At 43.3% G+C, this 26,574-nt stretch overlaps 3 protein-coding genes across 7 annotated transcripts; 1 reads left to right on the plus strand and 2 right to left on the minus strand.

The window, feature by feature from the left end:
* The first annotated feature begins 1,626 nt into the window (after nucleotides 1–1,626).
* Nucleotides 1,627–5,228, plus strand: mmp19 (matrix metallopeptidase 19). The gene is made up of 9 exons (XM_037448191.2): nucleotides 1,627–1,904; nucleotides 2,021–2,106; nucleotides 2,231–2,361; nucleotides 2,904–3,116; nucleotides 3,196–3,441; nucleotides 3,585–3,692; nucleotides 3,833–3,997; nucleotides 4,080–4,207; nucleotides 4,302–5,228. The coding sequence occupies exons 1-9, from the start codon at nucleotides 1,812–1,814 to the stop codon at nucleotides 4,530–4,532; spliced, it is 1,401 nt and encodes a 466-aa protein (XP_037304088.2). The 5' UTR covers nucleotides 1,627–1,811; the 3' UTR covers nucleotides 4,533–5,228.
* A 184-nt stretch (nucleotides 5,229–5,412) lies between these two features.
* Nucleotides 5,413–15,197, minus strand: LOC119194108 (transmembrane protein 198-like). 4 transcript variants are annotated; one of them, XM_037448197.2, is made up of 5 exons: nucleotides 14,972–15,197; nucleotides 8,069–8,310; nucleotides 7,276–7,851; nucleotides 6,439–6,516; nucleotides 5,413–6,206 (listed from the first exon to the last, which is right to left on the minus strand). In XM_037448197.2, the coding sequence occupies exons 2-5, from the start codon at nucleotides 8,220–8,222 to the stop codon at nucleotides 6,154–6,156; spliced, it is 861 nt and encodes a 286-aa protein (XP_037304094.1). In that variant the 5' UTR covers nucleotides 8,223–8,310; nucleotides 14,972–15,197; the 3' UTR covers nucleotides 5,413–6,153. The 4 variants fall into 4 exon arrangements, with proteins under 4 accessions (XP_037304094.1, XP_037304089.1, XP_037304091.1 ...); XM_037448192.2 differs by having other exon boundaries at nucleotides 6,368–6,516; XM_037448194.2 differs by lacking the exon at nucleotides 14,972–15,197 and adding an exon at nucleotides 14,707–14,790 and having other exon boundaries at nucleotides 6,368–6,516.
* Nucleotides 15,198–17,518: 2,321 nt separating this feature from the next.
* Nucleotides 17,519–26,547, minus strand: timeless (timeless circadian clock). 2 transcript variants are annotated; one of them, XM_062563965.1, is made up of 31 exons: nucleotides 25,939–26,547; nucleotides 25,394–25,506; nucleotides 25,144–25,297; nucleotides 24,791–24,905; nucleotides 24,617–24,679; nucleotides 24,407–24,508; nucleotides 24,153–24,308; nucleotides 23,940–24,073; nucleotides 23,694–23,781; nucleotides 23,428–23,604; nucleotides 23,093–23,310; nucleotides 22,918–23,021; nucleotides 22,547–22,716; nucleotides 22,329–22,454; nucleotides 22,073–22,224; nucleotides 21,895–21,992; nucleotides 21,700–21,820; nucleotides 21,410–21,611; nucleotides 21,196–21,335; nucleotides 20,949–21,028; nucleotides 20,722–20,845; nucleotides 20,530–20,612; nucleotides 20,251–20,405; nucleotides 19,908–20,115; nucleotides 19,648–19,716; nucleotides 19,352–19,470; nucleotides 18,969–19,160; nucleotides 18,839–18,938; nucleotides 18,431–18,482; nucleotides 18,280–18,341; nucleotides 17,519–18,076 (listed from the first exon to the last, which is right to left on the minus strand). In XM_062563965.1, the coding sequence occupies exons 2-31, from the start codon at nucleotides 25,473–25,475 to the stop codon at nucleotides 17,946–17,948; spliced, it is 3,777 nt and encodes a 1,258-aa protein (XP_062419949.1). In that variant the 5' UTR covers nucleotides 25,476–25,506; nucleotides 25,939–26,547; the 3' UTR covers nucleotides 17,519–17,945. The 2 variants fall into 2 exon arrangements, with proteins under 2 accessions (XP_062419949.1, XP_037347202.2); XM_037491305.2 differs by having other exon boundaries at nucleotides 18,839–19,160.
* Between the last annotated feature and the right edge of the window lie 27 nt (nucleotides 26,548–26,574).

Consider the following 26,574-nt stretch of genomic DNA (forward strand, 5'->3'; position numbering starts at 1 on the left):
AGCAAATACAGACACTTGTGTCATATTGGTGGTAAATGCAAACCAGGGCACTAAAGGTTCATTTCCTCTGTGGGATACATTGTGAAAAGGTGGGGAACAAGCAGCACGCAGCTAAAAATGATCAAAGTAAAAGAAAAAAGCAAACCTACTTGTTTGCATGAAAGACTATTAGTTAGCTGCTTATTTGAGAATAAATCGTAAAGCCTGACCGCACCCACAGAAGCAAGAAAAATCTGTAAACTCTGTAAAAGAAACCCCGCTGTTGGCTTATAAAGACAAACCTTTGGTGTTAGTATGTTTGAGTCCAAGGGTTTACGATGGCAATCATTAACCATGCGCTCACATCTGGAGGCCAGCTGCTGTGACATTTCAACCAGCTCCTCACATCCGCCTGCTGCGCCCTGTTCCCACGTAGTAAAAATGTCCAAATCCAGTTTCAATTTTACAGGATAACGCCAGCCTTCATTCATCTAGAACTATGTAATTGTAAACTCTGTTGGCTTTTTCTTTGCTTCTCTTCAATTGTACACAAATGCAAACTGATCTCAAATCTGACACTTCAACAAGCACAAATTGGTAACAAAAGTTGTTCCACTTGGACGAAAAGGATATTTAAAACCCAACCCCCCCAAATCAAAAGCATGGACCTACTAGCATGATTGCTGAGACTTGATTATGTTGAATAAACGCATAGTTTGTATTGTCTGATTATCACATAAGTAATAGAAATATGTACGTACCTCCAATTGTTGAGGTCAAATTAATTGCATTTAAATGTGAAATTCCACTTAAAGCTCCGCTCATGACGTTTTTGCCACAGAAGGAATAAGGGACAGCGACAAACACTAATGTGGTTCAGCTAAGAGCCAGACTAATATTATTGGTGTTTTGATTTCAAGCAAGCAGAGCTGGAGCTTCAGTGCTTCCATTTGCTTTTATTAGCTTTATAGATTGTTCAAAGCAGCCAGACGCTCTCCTCGCTCTCTGATGGTTCCAAAGAGTGACTACATTATTGACTTTAAGTTATTATTATTCCTCCTGATGGGGTAAGATTTCTCATTATTGCTGATGTTTATAAACAGTAGTGATGGAAATGAACAAAAGCGGTCAGGAAAGTATAGTTGATGTCTTTTGTTAGTCTATTCGAAACACATAGATTTAGGAGTGATATAACAAACCAGTGTTTTTACATTTTGGTGGCTGAGGAACACGTTTGTTTCACTCCAAAGGAATTATTGTTGTTGTCAACATGTAACAGCATAACAGATCTTTAAAAATGACCTACTCTTTGTTACATGACCGCAGTTGGAGTTGGTCCAATGATGTGTTTTTTAGTAGCATTAGGGTATATTTCTCCCATATGAGATGGGTGTGGGCACAAGAGGAATGTCGGGAAGGAGGCCCATAATCAAACTGCTAATACACACCTGTAGCGCAGACGTGGCTGTAATAACAGGGAATAATCAAGAGCATTGACCCTGAGGGAAGAAGGTTATAGTGATCATTTTGCTCATGTTGATCGACCTCTTTGCAGCATCTTGACCCTCTAATCTGGTGGCGTGCGTAGACCCCGCCGCGGCTCTGCACCCTCTGCTGAACAGCTGAACAATTCAAACAGCCGCCATGTTGGCTGGAGGTCAGCTGGCTTCCCTCGTATGCCTCATTCTTCAGGGATGGATCACCTCATGACTCATGCGTCGGTCTGAGTTAAAAACTGCTGGAGCGCTCGGGGGACAAACAGTCCACTGTGGGACTCCGCCGTGCACTTCTCAGCTTCTCAACATCAGCCGCGGAGAATTGAGAACTTGAATATGGGCAACACACGGTCGCTGCTGCTGCTGCTGCTCAACCTCACAGGAGCTATTTGTGCAGTGGTGCAATGGACAGAATTAGATGAAGCAAAGGTAAAGGTGCTTTCGTAACTTTAATCACACAACATTTAGATTTGTATTCATGTCAACGGCTAATAGGTTCATATTATTCTTTTAAGTGACCCTTATTGTCTGCCTCTGCTTCACAGGCCTATTTGAGGCAGTATGGTTACCTGGATGAGCCTGCTGATCCACTGGACCCTCAACACCTGGAAGAGGTCATTGAAGCTCTTCGGTAAATTAAAACAATGTTGTTTCAGGGGAAACATGCATAGATACTATTAGATACAACACCATGCAGTGAAGGAGGAAGTAAGCAGCCCTCATATAGCAGATGTTTGATCATATCTCCTCTCCAGGGTTTTCCAGGGAGTGAATGATCTGCCCCCTACTGGAGAATTAAATGAAGCTACTCTGGAAATAATGAGACGGCCCAGATGTGGAATGGAGGACCCCTTCAACAAGAAACATCACAAATACAGAGTGATGGGTGAGTCAAGAAAATAAATTGAGCATAAGTCCAGTCTAAACAATGTTAAAATGTTTGTGGTAGTAACTTTGAGATCGGTCCATACTATGATTTCATTACATGAATCATAGTATGATATTAACAATTCAATGCTCATTCAATAATCCAATAAAATCTAAAATAGAGTCTTGAATGTAAGAAAATTATAGTATTTTATTAAGAATCAAATAAAAGTCATTGGGTGCAATGCCATTTACACATCATGAGATTATCCGAAAATAAATAATATTGAGTCATTTTCTAATAGCTTCCTATGGCATACATAGAATTGTTAATACAGGTGAAACTCGAAAAATTTGAATATCGTGCAAAAGTTCATTTATTTCAGCTCTCTAGTGGCTCTTTAAGAGAAGAAGGAGTCTCACCAGCAAGTGCCTTGTAGTTGAGAAGTATCTTAAATTCTATTCTTGATTTAACAAGGTGCCTGTGCAAAGAAGCTAATACAGGAGTAATAATGAGTATCTTAGATTTTCTTTCTACAAAAAAGTATTCTTCTCTTACAGGTCGCTGGAAAAAGAGGAGCCTGACATACCGAATCTACAACTACACACCTGACATGAAGAAGGTAGAGGTGGACATGGCGGTCCAATCTGCCTTCAGGTACTGGAGTGATGTGGCGTCTTTGACCTTCAGAGAGGTCAAATATGGCAGAGCGGACATCAAGCTCTCCTTTCATAAGAACGACGGCTACTGCTCCATCCCATTCGATGGCCGCGGTCAGTTTTTTTATTTGGAATGTATTGGCCTACTGTCCCCTTAAACACAAACTAAATTGTTTGTCCGTACCATCTGCAGGTCACGTGCTTGCCCATGCCGAGTCCCCAGAATCTGGTGTGGTCCATTTTGATGAGGATGAGTTCTGGACTGAGGGAACATACTACGGTACCAATCTGCGCATTGTGGCTGCACATGAAATCGGCCACGCCCTCGGCCTGGGCCACTCTCAGTTCAGAGGTGCTCTGATGGCTCCGGTCTACTCCGGTTACAGAGCCAATTTCAGGTTGCACACAGATGATATCAGAGGCATCCAGATGCTTTATGGTAAGTGCATCAAGGAGTCACCCTGGATTCGCTTTGGTTCCATGTGTGTTGTATCTGTGTTTGTGAATTTGCATAAATCAATAGCACAGTGTTTTGTGTCTAAATAAGGAAAGTATACATCCTTGGGTTTCTCTGTGTTGTAGGTAAACACATCATCAGCACTTTAGCCAGTCCAACAGCTTCAGAAAGCCCCCATGGTGCTGAGAACATCCCTGACCCCTGCACTGCCCGACTGGATGCCATCATGTTAGGTACATTAGAGATCATCCGTTGCTATAGTAATTAGCGTGTGAAGCTCTTCCTTTGTGCATTGCAGGCTGACTTGACGTCAGCTCTTCAACAGCGGGATTACAAAATGTGTCACAGAGTACCTCGCTGTATGTTTGATCAGGTCCGTGGAGGAAAACATTTGCTTTTAGTGGTGATTACGTCTGGACGATCTCCGATCTGGGACACAACACACCAATAAAGATTGACATGCTGTGGAGGGCCCTCCCTGGGAACCTGGATGCTGTTGTGTACTCTCAAAGAACCAACAAAACATACTTTTTTAAAGGTACAGTTGTGCAATGCCTCTGTCATCTGCTATTGTGTTCTCCAGCTGAGTGTGTGACTATCTTGACTGTTTGTGGTCCCAGACAATAAAGTGTGGAGGTATTCCATGTTCGTGTTGGACTACGGCTACCCCAAACAGGTCAAACGGATCCCTCCTAATATCGATGGAGCCCTTTATCTGGAGAAGAACAAGAAGTTGGTCTTCATCAAGGTATGAAAGCAAGGGCGATATCCGCGCGTTCCCACCAGAAATTTCCTTTTGCAGAAACATCTGGTTGTAATATCTGTGCTGTCTGCCTGTGCAGGGATCAGAGCACTGGCAGTGGGATGAGTTGAGCTACACTGACCTAAGCCTCTACCCCAAGCCGCTCTCTATGCTCTTCAGTGGAGTGCCGTCCAGTCCGGACGCAGCCTTCACCTGGACCAATGGCAAAGTCTACTTCTTTAAGGGAGACGAGTACTGGCGTGTGAATAAGCTGCTGAGGGTGGACAGAGGGTACCCACTGAGCAAGAGGGAGCGCTGGATGCGATGCTAGGGGCCAACCACCAGGGGGCGGCATGTATCAGGAGGTCCGCGGCAGGGGCGCTGGTTCCACTCCAGAGGCATTGACAACCAGGCAACCTCAACAGCAGTGACTGATTGTAGAACTTCTCCTTCGAGCACACGTGTGTGTTTTTGTGACTGCGAGAGTTGTGTAAGCTTTTGAATGATCTCAGGGAGAAATCAAGAGAGGCCTTGTTTTTCTCTCAAACATATGTGTTGGATTATGTGTGATAATTCTTTCAGTAAGATATATGATGGGAGTGCGCACTTCCTGTTCCATTTTTTTTTAACCAAATCTTGCAGCTTTTAAACGTTTTTTCAGTGCTCTTAAGAAATAAAATGTTAATGAACACTTCTCTTACGAGTATCGCTAGTCTGTGAGAAGTCATGTGTCAAAGATATTTTGGCCAGATTCAGATTTTAAGTGTAAAATGTAAAATGTTCTTCAATGAAACAATGCCAGTCTGTCCTTCATTATGTTGTCTGCAAAAAAACAACTTTGGAGGCGCCATGACAACCCCAAGCAGTTCCAGAGTTGGAAATCCTCCCCATGACCTCGTTATTGCCCATGAAAAGTCTGGTGAGTAATGCTGCCAGTGTTGCTAGGGGCCAAACGAGAGAAACACTGAGCACATCAATCTGACTCAATCAATGCACAAAAATGGTTTTTGTATGAAACACATTTATTTATCTTTGCAATTTCTATCAACAGGTATGTACAGATTCAGGTAACAAGTGCATTGTCCCTGCAAAATTAAAAAAAAAAGATAGATAATTCCTTAAAATCTACAAATTAACAACAAACATGTCTGTTTTTTTTCCTTTTTTAACCATATGATGTACTTGGTCAATATATAAATTAACTTATAGAAAGTTCACCCACAAGCACACAACTATTTAAATTCTTTGCCTGCTCTATTCTGACGGGAAATACAGTATTTTCTTTACACCATTTATTTTTTGCTTCACTTTGTCATACATGTATCCATCCGCCATATTATGCCTGCTCATAAAACCAAACTCCATTTAAACAAATACACAGTCATTTTAAAAGAAAAACTGCCACAAATCCTAGGCGCACACAGTTAAACAGGTAAGACAGGTAATACCAACACTTCACGTTGACTAAACTTATTAAGTACAGTACATAACAACGTAAACAAATTGCTTTGTCACTTCACTACCTTAACAGCTATACAACCGTTTTTGAGGCTTGTACTTGCTATTTATGTATTTAATACATCATGAAAAAAAGTTGAGGACCTTACTTGTTAGTATCTGTTTTAAAGTGTTTCTCTGAGAAACACAGTAGTTGTAGTGGTTATATTATAGCTTTCACCAAACAGGTGACCCTCACTTCTCCCCAAAAAAGCAGCATTCTCATTCACCAAACAATCCCCTTTCCCCCAAAGTAAGGGCACGATAAATCTTAGCTGAGGGTGTCAGTTTGTTGGTTTTATTCTGCGTTAGGAAGACAGAGTCGGAGAACCAGGGCGCTGTGGTCAGTCCCCTTTGCTCAGACCCTGACCACCGGGGTTGTAGCGGTAAGGGGCGCGGTGGAGCCCGAGTCATAGTCCAAGTCGATCATGGTGTGGTTGGCAGTGCCCAGGCTGCTAAGGGAAGTACCTGTGTCCATCTGTCTGTCCCGCAGACTTTGTAGGTAGCTCTAAGAAGAACACAGCGTGGAGAGATGAGTCAGGTACACGGAAACTGTGGCGTCAACTTGGCACGGATTTTATTGCGTCTGTTAGCCTCACTGGTATAACTGATGCAATAAAACCCCAATAATCAGCATCTACAGCACACGGCATGGTGGGTGACACTGACCGGTGCCAGTAGATCCCCAGCGTAACGTTTCACTGGGGTGGGTTTACGGCGGTATGTGCCTTCCTGCCCACCTGCCTGCTGTCGCTTCTTGGCGTCCTTCTCTCTGATTCTCATCAGCTGGACTCTCTTCTGTCTCCGACTGATGACAACTACAAAGAGAAGAGAGAATTCAAAGGCGGCTTCATTAAGTTTCATTTCTAGGAAATTGTCTTTCTCAGCATATGAAATCTTGAATTCTGGCCAAAACTGTGTTTTGTGAGGTTGACCATGGCGTTTTTACCATTACTAATCAGTTTATCCTTGAGTCCAAGTAGATTTTTGTGCCAGATAAATTCCATCAGAAGAACGGGACAGCCGTGTGGTCATAGCGACAATGACCTTTGACAAGCAAAGTCTATTCGGTTCATCCTTCACTCAGTTTGTGTACAATTTGAAGTTATTCCATCAAGGTAAGATAGAGGACAACTTGGAAACTAAAGGCCATAGGTTTTTATGGCATAAAAAGCCTTGTTACAGTGCGTAACAAAAAACTCATAGTATGGTACTCCATAATAATCCAATTCAATAATTAATAATTCAATATATTATGTCAAAAACATCATAATCTATTATGTCGAAAAAGTCAGAACAGAAAAACAGAACGTCATAAAAGAGGTAAAAAAAAGTAATCTGATAGGATGCTACACCACCTTTTCTTTAACTCAATTTGTTTTAGCATTTATAAGGCATGAAAACAATTGATGTCACACATTGGTTATTTAAGTGACTCCCACACCACCACAGCTGGTGTGAATGCAGCCCAAGTTGTGTAATAACTGAAGAAGATTTTTTACTCTATTTGGTTTGGTTTACTCTGTTTCCTTAGTCAAACCTACAACCGAACTTTAGAGGGTCATTTTCGTCCTTACCCTCAGTGTGGGAGAAGCTGTCATCCGTCAGTTTCCACTGGACCAGTACTCCTATGAGGCTGAGGGCGGGCCAGATGCCCAGAATGACCCAGCTGTACCAGCAGAGAGGCGGCCCGGGTGTGAGGCGCAAGCATTCGTACACGTGCGTGGCCAAAACCAGCATCTCCACAAAGTAATCAGCACACACTGTCATGATAGCTGCACCGAACACAGCCGTGGAGAGCATGGTGAAGAGCTTTTGCCACTGCAGCGTCAGCACAGCAAACAGCATGCCGGTCCCCAGAAGGGTCCCCAGTGGGACCCACACTGTGGTCGGGGTGTAAAACTGATGAGTGACCAGTAGGGCTGCTAGAGCCAGGAGGAGGCCGAGCAGCAGTCCAGTCATGAAGAGGCCGACGCTTCGTACCATCATGGTGACCAGACCGCACAGCAGGCCGATGCCGAGGCCGATGCCCGCACTGGCCTCCACGCTCAGCTGGGTGTCCAGCACATGCTCCTTGTGACACAGCAAGAAAATGACGATGGAGCCAAACATCAGACCAGACAGGAACATGACAGCCTTGAAACAGCGGTAACCTAGAAGAGGAGAGACAGCAGAGGAATCAGAAGTTGGTGGTTTTAACTCAAATGAACAAGCAAGATATTTTTGGATGATGCAACCCAATCCAGTATTTTTTCGGCAGTATCTGAGGCATTTCCAATACTGGTATCAATATCTGAGCAGTTGTATACCAAAAACGTTCCGTTTCAGCTTTCTTGATTTGAAGGACTGTGGGCCCGCAGAGATCCTCACCAAAGAAGCAGTAGATGATGCCAAACAGGCAACACATGGAGCAGATGACAGTAGGGATGACATCATAGTTCCTCTCTATCTCCAAACCACAGGCGTCGACCTCGGCCGAGCCTGCACCGGCCCCTGCTGAGCTCGGCCCCGTGGGATCTGCCATTCTGGCGGAATGTGGGAGGTTCGAGTTCGGCACGAGGGTAGAACTTCAGGTGGCCGTTATCTCAGCCCCATCTGAGCAGGTCTGGTGACTGCAAGAGGAGAGGAAACTGTGACTTCTTCCGAGCTTCGCTGTATGTGCAGCTGTCATAGGCTCAACTCACAGAGCTATGCAACCCCACCATCCTGTATGCAGGGCCATTCACACAAGCAACTCTTTCACTCTCTGTAACCCATGCACCAAGACCCCTGGTCCTTATCTATGTCGCCCCTGAATCACTGGGGTCGGGATCTCTGACGGTTGTAAGTGGTCGGCTATCTGAGGAGAGTAATTGGATTTACTTTGTCAGATTTATGCTGAATTAGCTTTTTTACGATTTGATCCTACGTACGAAATATACACACATACAGTTAATTGATACATGTTTTATGATAACAGATACCTTGTCCACTAGCTATGTCAAAAATAACAAAGAGGTATCAGTTACCCTCCGATGAAAGTCATGAATTTCCAAAATGTTGACTTTTCATTTGCTAAGAACAACCTTGATTTCAGCTATGTCAAACAATGTATTTAATATAAGAAGTTGGATCGTTTTCTAAATTCATAATGAAACGCTTCAGCCTTCGGCTCTAACAGATACTCACATTTGGTGATATGGGTTAAACCCCACATATTAATGGCATGAAACCCATCCTTTTCTCTCAAATTCCATGAAAAACAGTGCTTTAAAAAGAAAGCGCAGATTCCCCTCTGTAATTTTAAGGACCAAGTAGTAAAAATTGTCTATGATATTTAAGCTGGCAGGGCTGTAGTGAGCCACAGAGGGCTGCAGTGGGGCTAAAGGCTTATGGGAGGACTGCTTTTCCTAAGGCTGCTGGAAGGCCTCCTGAATGATCTCACCACAGCTGGGATCACATTACAACTCACTCACGTTTTCTACTTTAGACAAACAGGCAGCAAAAGGACGCCTGCCTTTATTACACAGGGCTGTGTCATTTGCATGGCCTGCCAATGACTTTACATGGAAAAAATGGAATCTATCGGAAAGTTTTCCGATTCTTCTTTAGTCATTTGCATTCTTTTAGTAACTATCCTCTTCTCTAACTAAAAACCTGAGCAGAAAAAGACAACAAAGACCACAATTTAAAATAAAATAACCTAAAATAATGAATCATTCTCTCTACATTCAGAGGTGTGGGCAGCAGGACAGTAACTCCTTCATTCGCATTATCTAATCCATAAGGGTAATCTCTGTGTTTCAAGACTTGCAAGCTGAACACCAAAGTTGTAGAATGTTTTGTGAGAGATTGACCCAGTAACTTCACCGACACCACCTAAAAGGTAAGTGTCAAGCTATTTGAATTATTCTGTATAGAAGCACAGCTGGGTTTATTGCAGTCTGAAGGTTTGAAGGTGTCAGACCTCCAGCAACAGAATGTAGCGTGTACAATGCTCATCGGGGTCAGACCTCCAGCAACAGAATGTAGCGTGTACAATGCTCATCGGGGTATCCTTCCCTGTGAGTGGGACCACTTCCTCTGAGCAAGCAGAATGCCTTTTCTGTGGTCGGCTTATTAAATTAAGTTAAATCATGATAATAGTCAGCAGCACTAATTGAAAATTACAAGTCCAGTGCCCTCCTCTTTACCACAAATCATATTTGGTTATTGTTATTGTAGAATCTCATATTGCAAATGGTAAAACACTTTTAGTAATTTGCGCACCATGTGCCAACTCTTTGATATTTCAACCCCATTTGAACAGAAATTTACTTAACTCAGCACGCACATCCATCCCTCTGCACGTCTTTGCTCATTTTACCCTTCCATGAGTCACAATGGTGTCCTATGTTTAGCGGGCTTGGAAGTCTTTGCTGCTGTGGGAGAATAGAGCCATTATGGGGCAAAACAAAGACTCTGAGGCCCATGCTGTGACCTCTAGTGGAACTCAGAGGAAACCATGCAGACGGTAAAATAGACCACATAAAGATGGCTGAGAGCACCAGGGAGACTGGTAGATCCTGTGTTTGCTGTAAGATGGTGCCAAGTATTTGCCTTCAGAGGGCTGGTGAGTGATGAAGGGAGGAGTACCAAACTAGAAGCAGAACCATCTATCTAAAGGACTGAGCTCACTGGAGGCTCCTGGGTCCCCCCGATGCTTCCTCATAGCCAAAGTTAAAGTTGCCTGGCAACAAATACAATCCAAGTCAAAAACAATAAGTCCACAATTCTAGTTTTGTAAATATTTAACAGGTTCACCATATAAGATGAAAATGTCCTGATTAGAGCTAAACACAAGGTACAGCTCAAGTGGGTGGGAATGTCTTTGGGGATTTCTTTGGTCATAAAGCAAAGGATTGGAAAATATTGAAATTGAAACGTTTGAAAGGTTAGAGGATTAATTAATTTATCAAAATGTATCTTTGAGCAATCTTAAATACCAGCAGTAAACGACATCAATGCATAAAACCTGATACCAAATATATCACTCTAGAAAACATGGGCGAAAACCTTTGACGAGTATTACATTTCCAAGCATGTGCTTGACCAACAGAGGTTTGAAAAGTGTAAATCCCATTTACTTGGGCTCAAATGGCACGACAAGCACAAATACTGGCCTTTAAAAGTATCACTTACAGTTTAGCAGTGGGAGCAGTGCATTGACGCACATTCACAGCTACAGAGGTCCTATTGGAGTATTATGTTGCTCTCGAAACAAAAACCCGCCCACCAGTATCCCCGTGAACAAATACTGCAGGGGGGGGGGGGGGGGGGGGGCTGAGTAGCACAGGTTTGAGGGCCCAGCTGCTGTGGGACAGGCAGGACCGACCTAAAAGTTTCCCACATAGCTAATTTGGGTGTGTTTAATCGAAGGAAGGGTGTGTCTGATCACAGCCTAGGATTCTGGGGGTGCTCCTCCAACTTGACGGCGGTAGCTGAGAAGCTGAATACCTGCAGTGTTACGACCTGGCTGTTTGAGATCATCACTTAGAAGACTCCACCAAGGATGTGAGCGCTCTGCAGTTGCAGCGGGAAATTAAGGCACATTGGAATCCGGGTCAAGACACCGGGAAGGAGGGGAATGAATTGAAGCAGTCCCCATATTGTGCTTGTAAGCATAACACTGGACAACATGGATACATGAATCCTCACCATCCCAACGACATCTGCTTTCACTCAGAATCCCATTAACGGGAGATCACAGTGGCCACCATTGAGCTTCCTGTCTTTCCACAGCAGGAAGCTCAGGGCCACATGAGGAAGTGGAACATCAGCTTTCAGCAGGAACCGATCCTTGTGTTTGTGCAGACAGGAACCCAGAGTTGGATCACCAACACTGAAACATCAAACTCACCTCAACAACAACGCTGTCTGAATTCAAATGAGAATCTGGAAATGTGCACTGCCATGAAAGTTAGCATTGTCAACACAAACAACTGGACCTGAGTCATTAGAGTAGTCAGCCTCGCATTATGATTATAACAAGCGTGTAATCTGTCTGGCTCACAGGCTAATCTACACATTCTGTTTGTTTGTGCTTGGTGTGCTGTAACGACTTGAATAATGAAAAAAACATAACATGACAGTCAGTTCATAGTTGGTACCTCAACTTGAACTGACAAGATATGTTTTTACTTTACTCCTCACAATACGCAAATTGTGACCAAATATTCAAAAATAGTGACTTCTATGCAAAACTGCTTGCCTCACAAAGCCGACTCAGTTCAACCAACTAACTTTGTTTTAGAACACCTTGATCACCGCCTAGTGTTTTGAAAAATGGTTACGACTTCAAGCAAAGTCTGCTACTTCGAAATCCAAAAATGTTTTCATCATTTTCTCTGCCTAATAATTTAGCTTCTGACCCCCATAACAACCCCTTTTTTTCATTACTAGGATCCAACCTCTTCTTCCCTCGTAATCTCTCAATCTCATGCAGACTTTAGTCCAAACAATAGGGGCCTTTCAATGTAAAAATGCAGAGAGCTACTTACAGAGATCAGAAACACTACAAGGGAGCTTTTCAAAAGTCACATGTCGATGGTGCTTGAGTGTACTGTACATCAGAAACACAAGTAGTCATTAACATAGCCAGGACTAATACCCGTACAAATATTCATCGCGTAAGCACTCTGTGAAGCAGCGTACGGTGTGTGCAGCTGGGAGCGGCAGTTCCACAAACACTCCATTAGGGTCTGTGGTAGAGAGCGAGATTTAGCAGGCGGTGCGGTGGAGTCTGATGTCTACATGCGAGGGAGAGCTTGACAGTGCGCCACTGTGTGCGAGATAATATATGCTTCTGATGAACACCCGGCTGGTGGAGAGCAGTAGTGTCTCTGAGCAAGACGCCTCCTGGTTCTGACAGAAGTGGAGCTGAGGAAAGGCAGTGTGGTATAAATGCTATTATTGCAGTGTCAATGGAAACTTTGTTTAGCTCTTGTTAAACTTGTGTTTTTATTTCTTCTTTCTAACACGAGTTTGTGGTTCAAGCAAACTTCCAAAATAAATTCAGTTGGCCATTTCTTGAGTTGTGATACTTTGTGGATAGTTTTGCTAGCGGTTCAGACCTCCACGCAGTGTCTATATACGTCTGCAGCACGTCCACAGCAGCTCTATCATTTAGAGCGGCCATTTAACCCCCTTTGTCCAATTCCCCTCGACAATAATTGTACCTCCGACAGCGATCTCACAAGGCTAAAATTTCATGTGTGTCCTTCATTTCACAAGCCAATTCAATGCCCCTGTCATGTCAGAGCTATAACCAATGTTTTAGGTGCTATAAGTAGCTTATGGGTGGATGTTTTAAAATGACTGGTATCAGTTTTCATGTGGTTTCCTTGTGACAATGGGTCTTTTCCACCACGCAGAAGTCCCTCCTCTCTGCAGTTTGACTGGTTGCTGCTCAACCATGTAACTCCGTTTTGTCAGTTGGGCCTCTTTAGTTTATTCATTTAAGAAGAACAACAACATCATGGAGTGCCGTTGCTGATAATAACAACTACAGCTTTGGCTGGGTAATTAAAAAAATGTATTAAATTAGCTACCACATTAAAAACAACAAGGCCATATATTATAAATTGATGCACTTTCTAAGAAAGAGAAAGCACAGCAGTCTCCATGTACAATTAAGCACATCTATGAGCCTTAAGCACAGATTATACAGCACAGCTCTCTCTTATTTACCATGAGAACCTCTGATTCATTCCTCATAGATACTGTCTGTCCATGTGCAGCGCGTAAAGGAGTGCTAACCCATCCATTACATTACATGTCATTTAGCTGACGCTTTTATCCAAAGCGACTTACAATAAGTGCATTTCAACCGTAGATTCTAAAGACCTCTGAGCTCAATTATTATAATTTAACAGTTGTTGAGTAATATTTGTGCTTTAAAGCATTTAAAGCTTTAAAGTACTGGTATGCAGGTGAATAGTTTACTTCATGGATACAAAACGTAGTTTACCAATGCAGCCGCCTACAGATTAGATGGGACATCCAGCGAAGGCCAACATTTAACTAGAAGGATAAACCTTATCCTATGGCACAGTTTTCTTAATAGTTTTCAAAACTATTTTGTATTTAACAAGTAGATAACACATTTTGATACAAAACGCAAGACAAAAATCACACTTTTGCATCCGTGCAAATTTAGGCACACCTTGCAAAACAACATGTGCAGTGTAACTTTTGATCAACGCCTTTCTCTACAGGCCTCCTTTCCTGCCTCCTTCCTCAAAGCAAGGAAGGGCTTCCTCCATAGCTTTTCAAAGAGACAAAACCATCTGGTGCAGGCTGTCAGAGTGGGTTGAGTAGGCGGGGGAGGAGGGGGGGGGGCGCACTGAGGGGGTGTAACTACAAACTGCCCTCCCCAGTAACTACAGGACCCGTAGGCTATCATCACACAGCCCAAAAAACCCAACGGGCACCAGCACCCTGGATCTCACAGCACAACCACGGAGCCAGAAGGCCCCTGACATGTTGGCTTCCAGAGGCGAAGGATGTCCCTCTATAGTTGTACACTATAGTTGGGCATAAAGAAATACAAGTTATATTCCTCCATGTGGACATACGACTTGTAACTGGGGCCTAATCATATCTGTATTGATTGTTATGTTTTGTTAAAAGTTGCCTATTCAAATAGCACTGTACCATAGACGTTATTTAAAACGTAGTTGTCGATAGCATTATGAGCCTCAAGTGTGAAAAAGGAGCAGATATGGAAGCAGCCAGGTTTGTTACACGTTATTACAAACACGGCCACGGTTAGCCTCTGATCAGTCGTGATCTGGGGTGGAATCACTCAAACGTTATCAATCACCATCATCGATAATAAAGTACAGTAACGGAGTCACGAGAGTAAACTGAATTCAAACGTCTCATTGGCACAACAACAGGAAAACAGCCAATAGAAAACTATCCTATGGAGATCTGCCACATGAAAAACTGAAATAACGTTAGTAATGAAAGTGCTTTGAGAAACGTACCGATGAGTCCGCGCGTGTTCCCGTCAAACAGGAACAACTCCCACCGTTCACCGACACAAAAGCGGCGGTAAAGTACCGGGGGGGGGGGGGGGGAACCGGGCTCCTCTCAACTTCTCCCGAGGCTCTTTTTGAACTCTTGAGCCGACCACTACGGCTTCGTGCTTTCCCTCTCCCTGCCTCGCGGAAAAGGTTTGCTAAAAAAAAAAAAACGTCGCGGTAACGGCGCATCGGAGGCGACTCGATCAGCCAACGTTTACTAACTTACTTTTCTTTACTTGTTGTGTCCGAATGAAGCGCTGAAGAAGTTCCCCGTCTGTGACCCGGCAGCAGGTTCCTCCTCACGGCGTCCCCTCGCGCGCCTCCCTCCGCTGCTCAGCTGAAAAAAAAAAACTAAAAAAAACAAAGGAGGAATATATATTTTTTTGGCTCCAAGGGAAGCCCTCCTCTCTATCTCCATCCAGAAGCGTCAGTTGGGCCGTTGGAAGAGAAGAGAGGCGAGGCGGGAGGGGGGCGGGGGAGGGATGGAGGGGAGGGTAAGGAAGGGGGGGTGTGGGGGGGGGGGGGGGGGCACAGCAACAGGCGAAGCTCTTCAATGAGCTTCATTGAAGAGCTTCATTGAGCTATAGTCAGCCATAGCAAGAAACTCATTCAATTAACGGGGGTTACTTTGAATGGATGCACGTTAATGAACCCAAAGGGGTCACAGTAGAACATTTACACCAAACTGTTGACATTGTCTTTTTGTTTCCCCCCCAAACTCCCCTTATCACAACAAAGAAATCGAAACAACAGCTGTTACCGGTATTACCCACACCAGTACCACTTTCTACTATTATTTGGAAAGGGTTCATAGCTGTAATAATTGCTAATGAAACGTACTCCGATAACGTTTTACACAGCATTTACATTAAACCATTAAGGACACATTTTGTTTGTTGGTTGCTGGCTGACTTTAGTTAGTGTTCATCTTCCTTGATGGTAGCTATAAAAGGGTAAAACTAAAGTGATTAAACCAAATGAGCTTTATTTTGCAAGATAAATGTACTTATTATCAATAGTGCTTTTTCTGAGAATTTGGGTGTACACATTTAACACTGATAATTAAAACGCATCATTAAGTTGTATAAGTGAGCTCCCTCGTGTTTGCTGTAATACGAGGTGAGAAACCTTTGTCCCTTATCAGTAAACATCACATAATAACATTTATAACTCCGGACTCGATGACACTCATTATGTTTCAATAAGGAGATTTTTTTTACTACCTTAGGTTGAAGTAAACCTTATAGATGACTCATAACTGATTCATCACTCAAAAGCAATTTAACTATTAGAGAAACACAATTCCAAATCGATTTTAAAGGGTGTCTTTTTTATAAAGTGGTAATGACATACATATATATAAGAGGCTAACTGGTGATTTTCTTTTTTTTCTACTCACATAGCTACCCACTGAAGAGGGTTGTGTACTTGCTGTGTTTAGAGCAACAACTGTTGACATAGGACCCTGTGGAATGGATTGTGTTGGTACATTGAGAAGGAATTAGCTGCAGCTGTGAATGCTGAGAGTAGGAGCTCATTTGCACCACAGGGTCAACCGTAGGAGGCAGTTGCACGTGTCTGAGCCAGGGAGTTGTATTTTTTTATTTAAAAAGACGACCATAGACTGCATGGCCATTACACCAACAGTTCAACAGCTCAAGCCACAGGTTTTCATAGTCCATGATCGCTTCAGTCGGGTTGACTTCATTAGCTGACCATTAAGATCAGAGGTTATTACTTTGAGAGGGCCTGTGGGTTGCGCAAAATAAATTCCTTGTTGTCCCAAAATGACCAACCTGACACAAAAAAAACAAATATGTAAATGCTACGTTTGTGGTGTTGTGGAGAAATTAATTTAACTGCAATCCGAGCAAATTGAAGGAAAAACAAACTATGCGACAGTGTTTTTTCCTACACGTCACTTTTACATTTCCCTAAATGAGAGGGTGCCTATATGGTGATCTATAGGGCAGTAAATCCCTTTAGACGTTCTATATAGGGTTTAACATTTAATGATTAATAGGTGGATAAGGAGCAACATTAGTACTGTGACTTTTGCTGCTTTGAAATAAAAACAGGTCTTTATTTTCAATAATAAAAGTATGGTTTCTATTTCCATGATTTGATTCCTGCATGATGCATTGGTTGCCAACATTTACGCAATACAGCCTGAAGCCTTCGATGTTCTATAAATCACTAAAACTCATACTGTTCGTCCAAGTCGGCTTTAGGTTAACACATGGAGACATGTCAGGACAGTACTCTGTGCAGATGAAGAAATCTACACGTTCAACCGCTTAGTTTCGGCTCATGCCTCTGTGGGATGGGGGCAGAACAGATGCGGTGACAGGAAGTTACTAACATGGTCCAGATGTGGGGACAGGAGACCACCTCCGACAAAGCTGAAAAACGTGGATGAAAATAGGCAGCAACTGCTCACATACAGGATCTTATATCCAGAAAGCTCAGTCAAAATACGTGCGTTCATGCGGTGTCTGCAGAAGTATAAAACCGACACATTGACAGGTTGAGATTGTAATCCCTCATCGTTCCCACTGGGCCTCTCGCTCACTACAGCGATGAAAAACTGATGAAGCGTTTTGCTCGCAAAAGAAATGGGAGGAATGTACAATTTATTCAAAAGTTAAATTAAGATATTCTACAGAAATTCATCCAAATAGTACAAACTAAATAGATTAACATTAAGTGCCCTCTACTGTTCAAAATGATGTAGTGACAACAAAAGCAGCCTGTGAGACCATAATTTAACATTATTGCTTTTTTATTAATTATCATCAAGTAGACATACATTTTATTCTGAAATTCAAAAGGTAATGTTGTTACTAAAACAATGAGACCGTTAACCTTCAGCTCAAAGTTATAGATGAAATTCTGTGATACAATTCTTTCTCAGACAGCAACACCTGAACAATGTACACACTGAGAAAGCAAAGGAACAATGAACAAAAAAAGAAATCTTCAGATCACAACTTACTTCCCACAACTATATAAAAAAGGAGAAGCTTACAAGCTTAAGGGATGACAACAGTAAAACAGCTAATCCAGGTTTCCACAGGGGCCGGGATGAGGACCTGTTGTTTTGGGTTGTTTGGTACTCTGTTAATAGTTTCTGCTCTCTGGACCACAGACCTCCAGAGGGCAAAACTCCCCTGCCTTTTACAGTCCATTACAGAAAGTCACTAATCCTCTTCGTCCTCATCATCAATTAACACCAACTTCCGTCTGCGCTTTACCGGCGCGGAGATATCCTCCCTGTCTGAATCTGGGTCGTCGTTGGTTTCCATAGCCGTCACCGGGGCAGCACCATTCGCTGTAAAGACAAGTAAGTGAGTGAGGATCAGTCACGATTTAACATGGATATTATCAGAGGATCAATACTGGTCCTGCAGGTGTTAAGCTTGGCAAATAAAGAGACAGCATACTATTAAACTGTGCCTTTACACGCTTTGCGGGTGGCCTCTTATTTATGAATACAAGCATTAAAATCCCAATTTGATATCCTACAGTAAATACCATTCTCCTCATTGTCGTCGTCCAACAACCTGCTTCTTTTGTTTGAGGTCTTCTCCCGGGACCTGTGGGAGAGGGAAGAGATTAAGCCGTGTTCAGAACTAAATAGACATTTCTCAGATTTGTGGCTTAACAAAAAACAGATTTAACTCACCTCTCGAGAATATTGTCCGTTTCCTCAGAAGGAGTGAAATCTGACACAGGAGCTAAAAAAAGAAAAGCTGAATATTTTCAACAAAGTTGTCTCAATCCATGACTCAACTCATCAATTAAAGGTTCTTTAGCAAAGGAATTTTGTACTGAAACTGTACTTTTAGATATAATAGATACAATTAGATTTTTTTTGAGAACATTGCAGTGGATTTATCTTATAGTCTTAGCAAAGTAAAGCACAGACAAAGGATTCTACATGTAAAAATAATATAAAATGAATTTTGTTTTTGCGAGCTTAGCCAGAACAGGTTAGACTTGTGGACAGGTAATTCATTGCTTTAACTTTAATTGCTCTAACGAACGGCTGTCATCGGAGACGAGTTGCGTAATCTGAAGCTCCCACACGCACCTGTATGCCCAGAGGTGTGCCGTTTCCTCTGCCGTTTGAGCCGCAGAGCTCTCAGAGCCTGAGCTCGATGTTCACCCGAGACTTCTCCCTCTTTCCCGTCCTCCTTCTCCTCAACCTCCTTCTCCTCAACCTCCTTCTCCTCAACCTCCTTCTCCTCAACCTCCTTCTCCTCAACCTCCTTCTCCTGGGATTCTCCAATGGGACTCCTGGAGCCGTCATGCTCTTCGCCTCCTTTAGGTTCTTCCTCTCTCAAACTAAGGGCTGCAACTGCACTTTTGAGCCGGGATTCACTGATCTCTGCAGGGATTCTCCAAAATATCTCCTGGTTACAGAAAAGTAAAAACAACCTCAAATTTAGATGTATAATATCTGCTGTATAGTATTTTGTTATAAATGTATTTTTTTTATGATTTTGCAATCAAACGGAGAAACTCAAAGAGTCTTAAATTGAAGCCCAAATGGATACCATTAGAACCAGCTGAAGTGGTGAAATATCACACAGGAAAACTACACCTGTTCATTTGCAGGTGGTCGAAGTCCCAGTTTGCGTAACAGCCTCCGGAAGGTCTGGTTTTCCATGGCGTCTTCATTTTCCTTCCCGTGAGGAACAACCGGCACATCCTGGGAACATCCTGAAGAACAGATTGTAACAATTTAAAGACCAAACCACAATAAATATTTACATTTTTTATAAGATAATACTGTAACTTCACCGAAAGCCAAACCCACTTGAAATAGAATAAGGAAACATCATAAGAAATATTTAGATACTTTTTTGGGGGGGGGGGGGGACGGACAGTTGCGCTTACCATCATTGTCTCGGTATATGGCCGTTTTGTATAGACTCCTTTGTAGCCACATCAAAGGTCCAGATAGGCCTATTAAAAATAAAATAAAACAGCATGTAAGCGCAAGAAGGAAAGATATACTTTCCAGACATTAGCTTAACACTTTATAAATACACACCCATGCCTATTGCCGTTGTAATATAAATCAAAAAGTCTAAAATATGTTAATACCATATATAATATCAGCTCTCATTATGGTAAATATTCCTTCTTTGTCTCACCTTCCTGCTGTAGAGCATACACTGTATTTCCTACATCAGGTCCCCTCTCCTCTGTGGAGGGCAGGCTCCGGCTCCTCCTTTTTACATGCCGTGTCTCACTTTCTTCCTCACTCTCTTCTTCAGATTCGTCCTCTTCCTCATCCTCATCTCTGTCACCAGAATCATCTGGTAAGCCTTGCGTTAGTTCCTCAAAGAATTCTTCTTCAGACTGAAAGAGAAAGAGACGCCTCCTTTAAAGCAACTATTCATTAGACTCCCTAATCTGGTCGAGTCATTTCTGTAAAGGATGAAATGATATCGACTTTGTGAATCAGCAATAAGAAGTCATCTAAAATCATTTTACCATTGCTTTTCCAGAGCTCTTCCCATGAGCGCTGCGACTCCTCTTCTTATAAAGTTGTCGTCTCTCAGACACCAAGCCCATACTGAGCAGCTTGTCCACCACGCGTGCACGGGACCGCTTGGCTGTGAGCTTCTTCAGGAGATTACCCAGCACATCTGAGAAAATACAGTTTCATCACTAAAGAGGGTCACCGTAAGGAGCCTGCATTAACATCCCTCAGTGATGTTGCACCAGGACTGGAGCTAACGCCCTACAGTATGAAACTATGGTGTCTGGTACCATCAGAGTCTTTGTACTCCTCATAGAGCATCTGCAGCTCCTCCTCCTGCTCCTCAGTCCAAAGAACAATCTGGGTACCTTTCCTACGAAAGACCAAACAACATTTCCAATGTATAGCACCAACACCGCAGTATATTCTTCACTACGTTAACATTGTCATATCACATCACTTGGTTTGTCTGGAGAACATACTTTGGTTTCTTTAGTGCTTTAGCATTTTCCACAAGACCCATATGCACCAGCTGCATCACTACATGGCGGCGAGTGCGGTTGCTGTTGCTGAGTAATGGCAGCAGAGTCTCCACTATATCAGGCTCTAAACACAAAGACGGACAGTCAATTAAAAAATCCACACCATAGTACATGGTATGCAAATGTTTCCTGTAACTTAAAATTCAAAAATCTAAAGAAAATCACACCTTCAGAATGACGGTGCGCCTCGTAGAGGTTGCGCAACTCCTCTTCCTCCACTTCGGTCCACGTTGGTTTCGTTTCCTCTCTGACATATTTAGGACAAGATGCAATATTTAAAATAGCAGACTTGCCACTTCATAGTTAACGTAATGTGAAGGTTTGACTCAAAGTGCTAAAAATCGAACACATGTGCATCTTGTGCTGCAACAATCGGCTTTACACAACAGTGGACACAAAAAAACATGCACCAACCGGTCTATGCTGTAACCCTCCGTCATCTCACGTACAGCTCCCACGTTTTTCCAGAACAACAGCTCCACGTAGGCCTTGTTGTTTCGAGCCGCCAGAGAAAAGAAACGGTTCAGCACAAACTTGGCAAAGGTCACCAGTTCCTGGAAAGGAGAGAACGAAAGTAAGCTCCCGTCCGTCACCCACAGCGCGGCATTTTCTCATGTCATTAGGGAACCTTATAAGCAGCTGCAGCGGGGTCACTCAGGATCTTGTTGAAGAGGTTGAAGACTGAAAGCTGAAAAATCTGGGCGTCCATTTTAAGGTCAACGGCCAAGCGGTGCAGCATGCGAGCGATGCAGTGGTTGGTGTGAGGTGTGTTCTTTGAATAGGATTTCAATAAGAGGAGGTACGGACGCACAATCCCGGGGTTGGAAAACCTGCGATGGGTAAGAGAAGAGAAACATGCAGCATTAGGAAAGTCACAAGAGTGGCAGACGGTTACCGTTAACACAACCCTTTCCTCACCTCTTGATAAAGTCAAGAAAGTTGAACTCTTTTTCAGAAACCTGGATCGACTCCAATTCCTCCTCTTCTAATTCAGCTGCATCCTCCTCTTCCTCCTCTGCAGGCTCAGGAGGTGAAGACCCTGAAACCATGCATAGAAGCTGTGATACAAAATGATCTATCCAGTAAATAAGAAAATGTAAAAGAAAAACATACTTGGCAGGTTGGCATGCAGGATCTGCTTAAGGAGTTCCAGCTCCTCCTCGGGTTCCACATCAGCAGAACCAAACACATCTCCCTCCGGCCACACCTCTCTGAGGATGATAACCAGATGGTGAACACCTCAATGACTACGCATGTGTGATTAGTCTGAGGTGTCGAAGGTCTCCCTGACCTGGCTGCACGCAGCAGGCCGAGGGCCTCCGGGGCCAGTCGAGCCAGCAGGGCATCCTGCACCCGCACCATGGCCTCACTCTTCTGCTCCTCAAGGGGAGTTTCAGACGTGGCATCAAATGGCACAGTGTTCTCAGTCAAAGATTCAGACAACTGCACACAGAGGGCAGAAAGGTTGTATTCAGTGTTAGCCTTCTATTACCCCGATATCAGACCGGTTGTGTGTGTGTGTGTGGCGTGCAGATGCTCACACTGACCTGAAACCCTGAAGCCCTTAACTCTTCCTCCACAATCTTCCAGGTCTCTCCAAGGGCCTCCGGACTAGTGTCTGGAGCGGAGGGCTTTTTTTTACCGTGAGACCTTTTCCGCCTCACCTTCCTTTTCTGGAAAGTAAACCAAGCTCGATGTCGACATGTGTACGCGGATAGTGTGAGCAAGACCTTACACACGTTACAAATTGAGTTCAAGGACTTACCTGAACCATCAGGCTCCTGCGACCTTTGCAGAAGCGCTCCAACATGCGCAAGAAGAGATGAGTTGACTCCACCAAGTCTTTGAGGTATGAGTGAGGCTGCCTGGTTTCATCATACTTCCTCAGCAGGGTCAGGAAAATCTCCCTGTATTCCATCAGGTAAAATATGTTGCCTAAAAAAGGGAAGCCAAAAGGAAATGAGGCAACTAGGCTACAATTACATTAAAATGTTATATGAGACGAAGATTTAAAACAAAGTACCAAATATATACACACACATGAAGAATTAAGACCTGGGCAAACCCTGGTTGGTCGGTTCTAATCTCATCACTGGAAAGAGTACCCAAAGTTAGTAAGATCTGACTGCAGCTTACTTTTAATAACGCTGGAGCTCTGACGGATGCTTTCGTCCTGTGAGCGGTCCATCTCGTTTACGGTCAGCAGCAGCTCCTGATAGGCCTTTAGAGCCAGGTGCATCCTACAAAGAACAACAATGTCAAAACAGAGATTTCACATTTTCCTAGTGACATGCTTCCCTCACGAACTCACCTGCGGGACCAGGACGTGGCCTCTTTGCGGTCTGTTAGCAACATCTCATAGTAGTTGGTGATGTTGCGCTCAATGTAATGGAAGGCACGGATGGACATGGTCTCAGAAACTAAGTCGGCACGGAAGCCGTTGCCACGGTTGAAGGCCATGAAAAAACTAAGTGCCCAGAGGTAGTACGTCTCATCATGTTGCTGAGTCTGCTCTCGAATTAGACTCTCCTATAGAGGAGACCAAGAAATACAAAGGGTTGTGCTTCAAACTTAGGCATTATAAATCTATAAAAAAAAAGGTATTTGATTTTTTTTGTTTTGCATTGTATTATAAAAGAAGCTTACCTTGACAAGGTACATGAGGCGATTGTAGCAGTTCTCCAAGAAGTCCACACAAAACTCCCGCAGGAAGAGTCGAACATTTAAGGCAGAGCGGCGCTTGTCCTTACATTCCCGGGCCTGACGGTTCCTCTTGGGAACACGTCTCACTGCTTTCCCCGTGTCATGAGTATAGTTTTTGAACTAAAAAACAAATGTATATATATATATCATGGATACCGGCACCAGCATTGCATGTTAACAGAACTGAGATACAGGAGTTCAATACTCACATGATGAACATTTCTGTGATAAATCACATCTCTGTCCCCAATCGATTTGAGGCCTTCAACAACATAGGATCCCCCGAAGCGAGAGTGTCTGAGAGAACAACATTAACACAAAATATCCCATACATAAATGTATGTTCTATTCTACTTGTCAGTTTATTTTTTTAAGCTGTAGTATTTTACATACGCCATATAAAAATTGGGAAGTGAACCAAAGCATCTATGAGATTTCTCTGGGTCTGATTGTACCTGGTTCCTCTTTGTAATGTGCGGGAGCGTTTTGTTGCAAGCTCCTTCTGCCTCAGTGCCTCCAGCTCCTGAGAGTCTCTGTGCTTCTCCTCAGCCGAGCGGGCATGACCGGCGCTCACCAAACCTTCTGGTGTCTGAATGGAAAGAGGAGCTCAAATGCAGAACGGTTGGAGATCTATACGTGGGCCACCAGGGGCTTTCCTCCGGTCTCACCTGGTCTCTGAACATGAGGGAGATTATTTCCAACACATGCATACTCCATTGCTGCTCACTCTGGGCCGAAGCAAGGAACTTGACGAGGTCATCGAAACCACTCATGTGAATGGCCCAGAGCAGCCTATCGTGGATGCTGGCATCATCGTCCACTTTCTAACGGAACGACAGAAATTAGGGAATGAGGTGGGATGAAGAATAACATTCGTAATACTATTATTAATAGTATTGATCAGTATGTAGATTTGTCAGACCTTCTCTTCACAGGGATCTGCAGGTACATGAAGCACATTTCTGACCAGCAGCAGGATTCTTTCTATGAGCAGATTATCCTCCTCCTGTCTCTGCTCCCAGTCCTGAAAGAGAAACAAGTGATTCGATACAAAAAAACATGACTAAGGGGAACCATTTCACTGATATACTGTAGCAACAGGTGCAGGCTAAAACATGATTGAAACACTCACCAGCTGTAGAAGTGTGTATAATGTCTCACTTAAAATGCCAAACACTGCCTCACCGGCAAATGCCTGAAATTAAAGCAGAGGACAAAAGAAAGTACTTATTATCATACAATGTAGTAAATTACAAACATGAATTACAGTTATAATTACTAAAATGTTATACTACGGTGAATGTACCTCTTTATATGCTTGTAAATGAGATGTCACTTGCAAAAAGTGATGTCTAAACACTGGGTCATCAGGGACTTTACCAAAGCAAAGCATGGCTGGCTGAGTGAGGTTGACCATGAGCCTGACAAAAAAAGTGAAGTGTAGTAAGCAACAGTCAGCCAAACTAACCACAATATTTAATAAAACAATACTTGGCAACAGTAGGGCAAAGACATATCATAATAGGACAATTGGAGTATCAATATTCCATTTCATAAGACAATATCAACAAATTAGTTGAATGTGGAACGTGTTTTTCAAATAACCATGAGTATATATGTCAACATACAAATACAAGTTACACAATAAAGTAATTCTACCTGATGCAGGCATCAAATAAGGCCTTGTCCTGTCCATGCTGAATGATTATAGGAAGAAGGTCATTCTGTACAATCTGGCCTGCACCCAGCTGCTGGCGGACATCACGGGTGTCATCTTCATGGCGTAAAAACCTGATCAGGTCTTTCACACTCTCTACAACAGACAAAGAATAGTTAGAGGAGGACGGGAGTGATACTGACAAGTTGTCAACATTCCCTCTGATGATGGAGAAGGTGAGTAAATACTCACCCAAGCAATCAGCCTCCTTGTGATAGGCGTCTCCCTCCAGATAGCCCAGCGCACTACACGTTGCCAGAAGCTCACAATTCATCCTGGACGAGTTTTCTTTACCATCAGACAGCCTAAAGAGGAAATGTTCAGTCTACTCACCCACAGAGTACAGTAGGATACCGAGAGAGCAACACATCGACTCAAACATCAGGCGTTACTGTGAACGTTATACTATTTATGACAAGATTGAGCCAATTAATATTTGATGTGTGTGAACTTGTACGTTAACTGTATTCACAAATGATGTTGTATACAGATAATACACAACCAGTGAGAAATGGCATTTTTATATTGGGCTGCGTAGAGGTCACTAAAAGTTAGGCTACTCATTTTAGCGGCATTCAAATGACCGCTATGATATTACACGTTGTGCTAGTGGAGGGGTTGAATTAGCTGCATAAGATGGCTCCACACATCGCTAATGATAAGTAGCCAGGAGCAGTAATTAACGCTTCAGTTCACTGCAGCCTGACCCGCAATTACTTAAAACACCGTCGGTTTACCAGATCGTTTCAACGCTGCTACTCGACGGGTTCCGTGTTCAGAAGCTGCTAGCGTGTAAAGTTAAGAGCTTTTCCATCAGCTGCAACGCTGTTTTCTGTTTGTTGTCTGAGCGAAGTCTCCCGCCAAGCGCGAGGACTCCGGAAGCGGAAGTAGAATGTTTGCGATGACGGAAGTGCCCTCAGTTTGGCATTTCAGGCGGTAGCCCGTTAAGGCACATGTTAGGCCGTTTCTCAATACCTAAGACGGCGAGAACGGACTCGCGTTCCCGCGAGAATAGACTCGGGAGACAGACTCGGGAGTCCTGACTCGCAGGTTCGGGAGAACGGAGAACGGTCATTTCCGCAGTTGGAACAGCAGCTGACTTGATGACGTCACCACGTCAGCTGGTCTTGCTAATACGTTTTTATTTTAGTTTTTGACTTAAACATTTTACTATTCAGTCAGAAAATTACATTACGTTACTTAAAAAAAGTAGTATTTATAAACTTCGACATAAAGTTGTGTTTATTTTCCTCTGTCGTTGTTGCCTGTTGCTGAGGTGAAATGCATTCTGGGATATATGTCTCTCACAAGAACAGACGAGCCTGCTTCGATGCATGCCCGGTAAAATGGGCGTGGCGAGCCACATCCGGGTA

This window comes from Pungitius pungitius, chromosome 8, assembly GCF_949316345.1.
Source record: "Pungitius pungitius chromosome 8, fPunPun2.1, whole genome shotgun sequence".
NCBI lineage: Eukaryota > Metazoa > Chordata > Actinopteri > Perciformes > Gasterosteidae > Pungitius > Pungitius pungitius.

Coding starts and splice junctions, on each gene's coding strand:
- mmp19 (XM_037448191.2), top strand. CDS start 1,812: ATGGGCAACACACGGTCGCTGCTGCTGCTGCTGCTCAACCTCACAGGA. Junction 1,905..2,020: donor CAGAATTAGATGAAGCAAAG/GTAAAGGTGCTT, acceptor TCTGCTTCACAG/GCCTATTTGAGGCAGTATGG. Junction 3,117..3,195: donor CATCCCATTCGATGGCCGCG/GTCAGTTTTTTT, acceptor TACCATCTGCAG/GTCACGTGCTTGCCCATGCC.
- LOC119194108 (XM_037448192.2), bottom strand. CDS start 8,222: ATGGCAGATCCCACGGGGCCGAGCTCAGCAGGGGCCGGTGCAGGCTCG. Junction 7,852..8,068: donor CATCATCTACTGCTTCTTTG/GTGAGGATCTCT, acceptor CTCCTCTTCTAG/GTTACCGCTGTTTCAAGGCT. Junction 6,207..6,367: donor CTGGGGATCTACTGGCACCG/GTCAGTGTCACC, acceptor TGTTCTTCTTAG/AGCTACCTACAAAGTCTGCG.
- timeless (XM_037491305.2), bottom strand. CDS start 25,475: ATGAATTGTGAGCTTCTGGCAACGTGTAGTGCGCTGGGCTATCTGGAG. Junction 22,225..22,328: donor TAAGGGCTTCAGGGTTTCAG/GTCAGTGTGAGC, acceptor CTCTGTGTGCAG/TTGTCTGAATCTTTGACTGA. Junction 21,821..21,894: donor CCTGCATGCCAACCTGCCAA/GTATGTTTTTCT, acceptor GCATGGTTTCAG/GGTCTTCACCTCCTGAGCCT.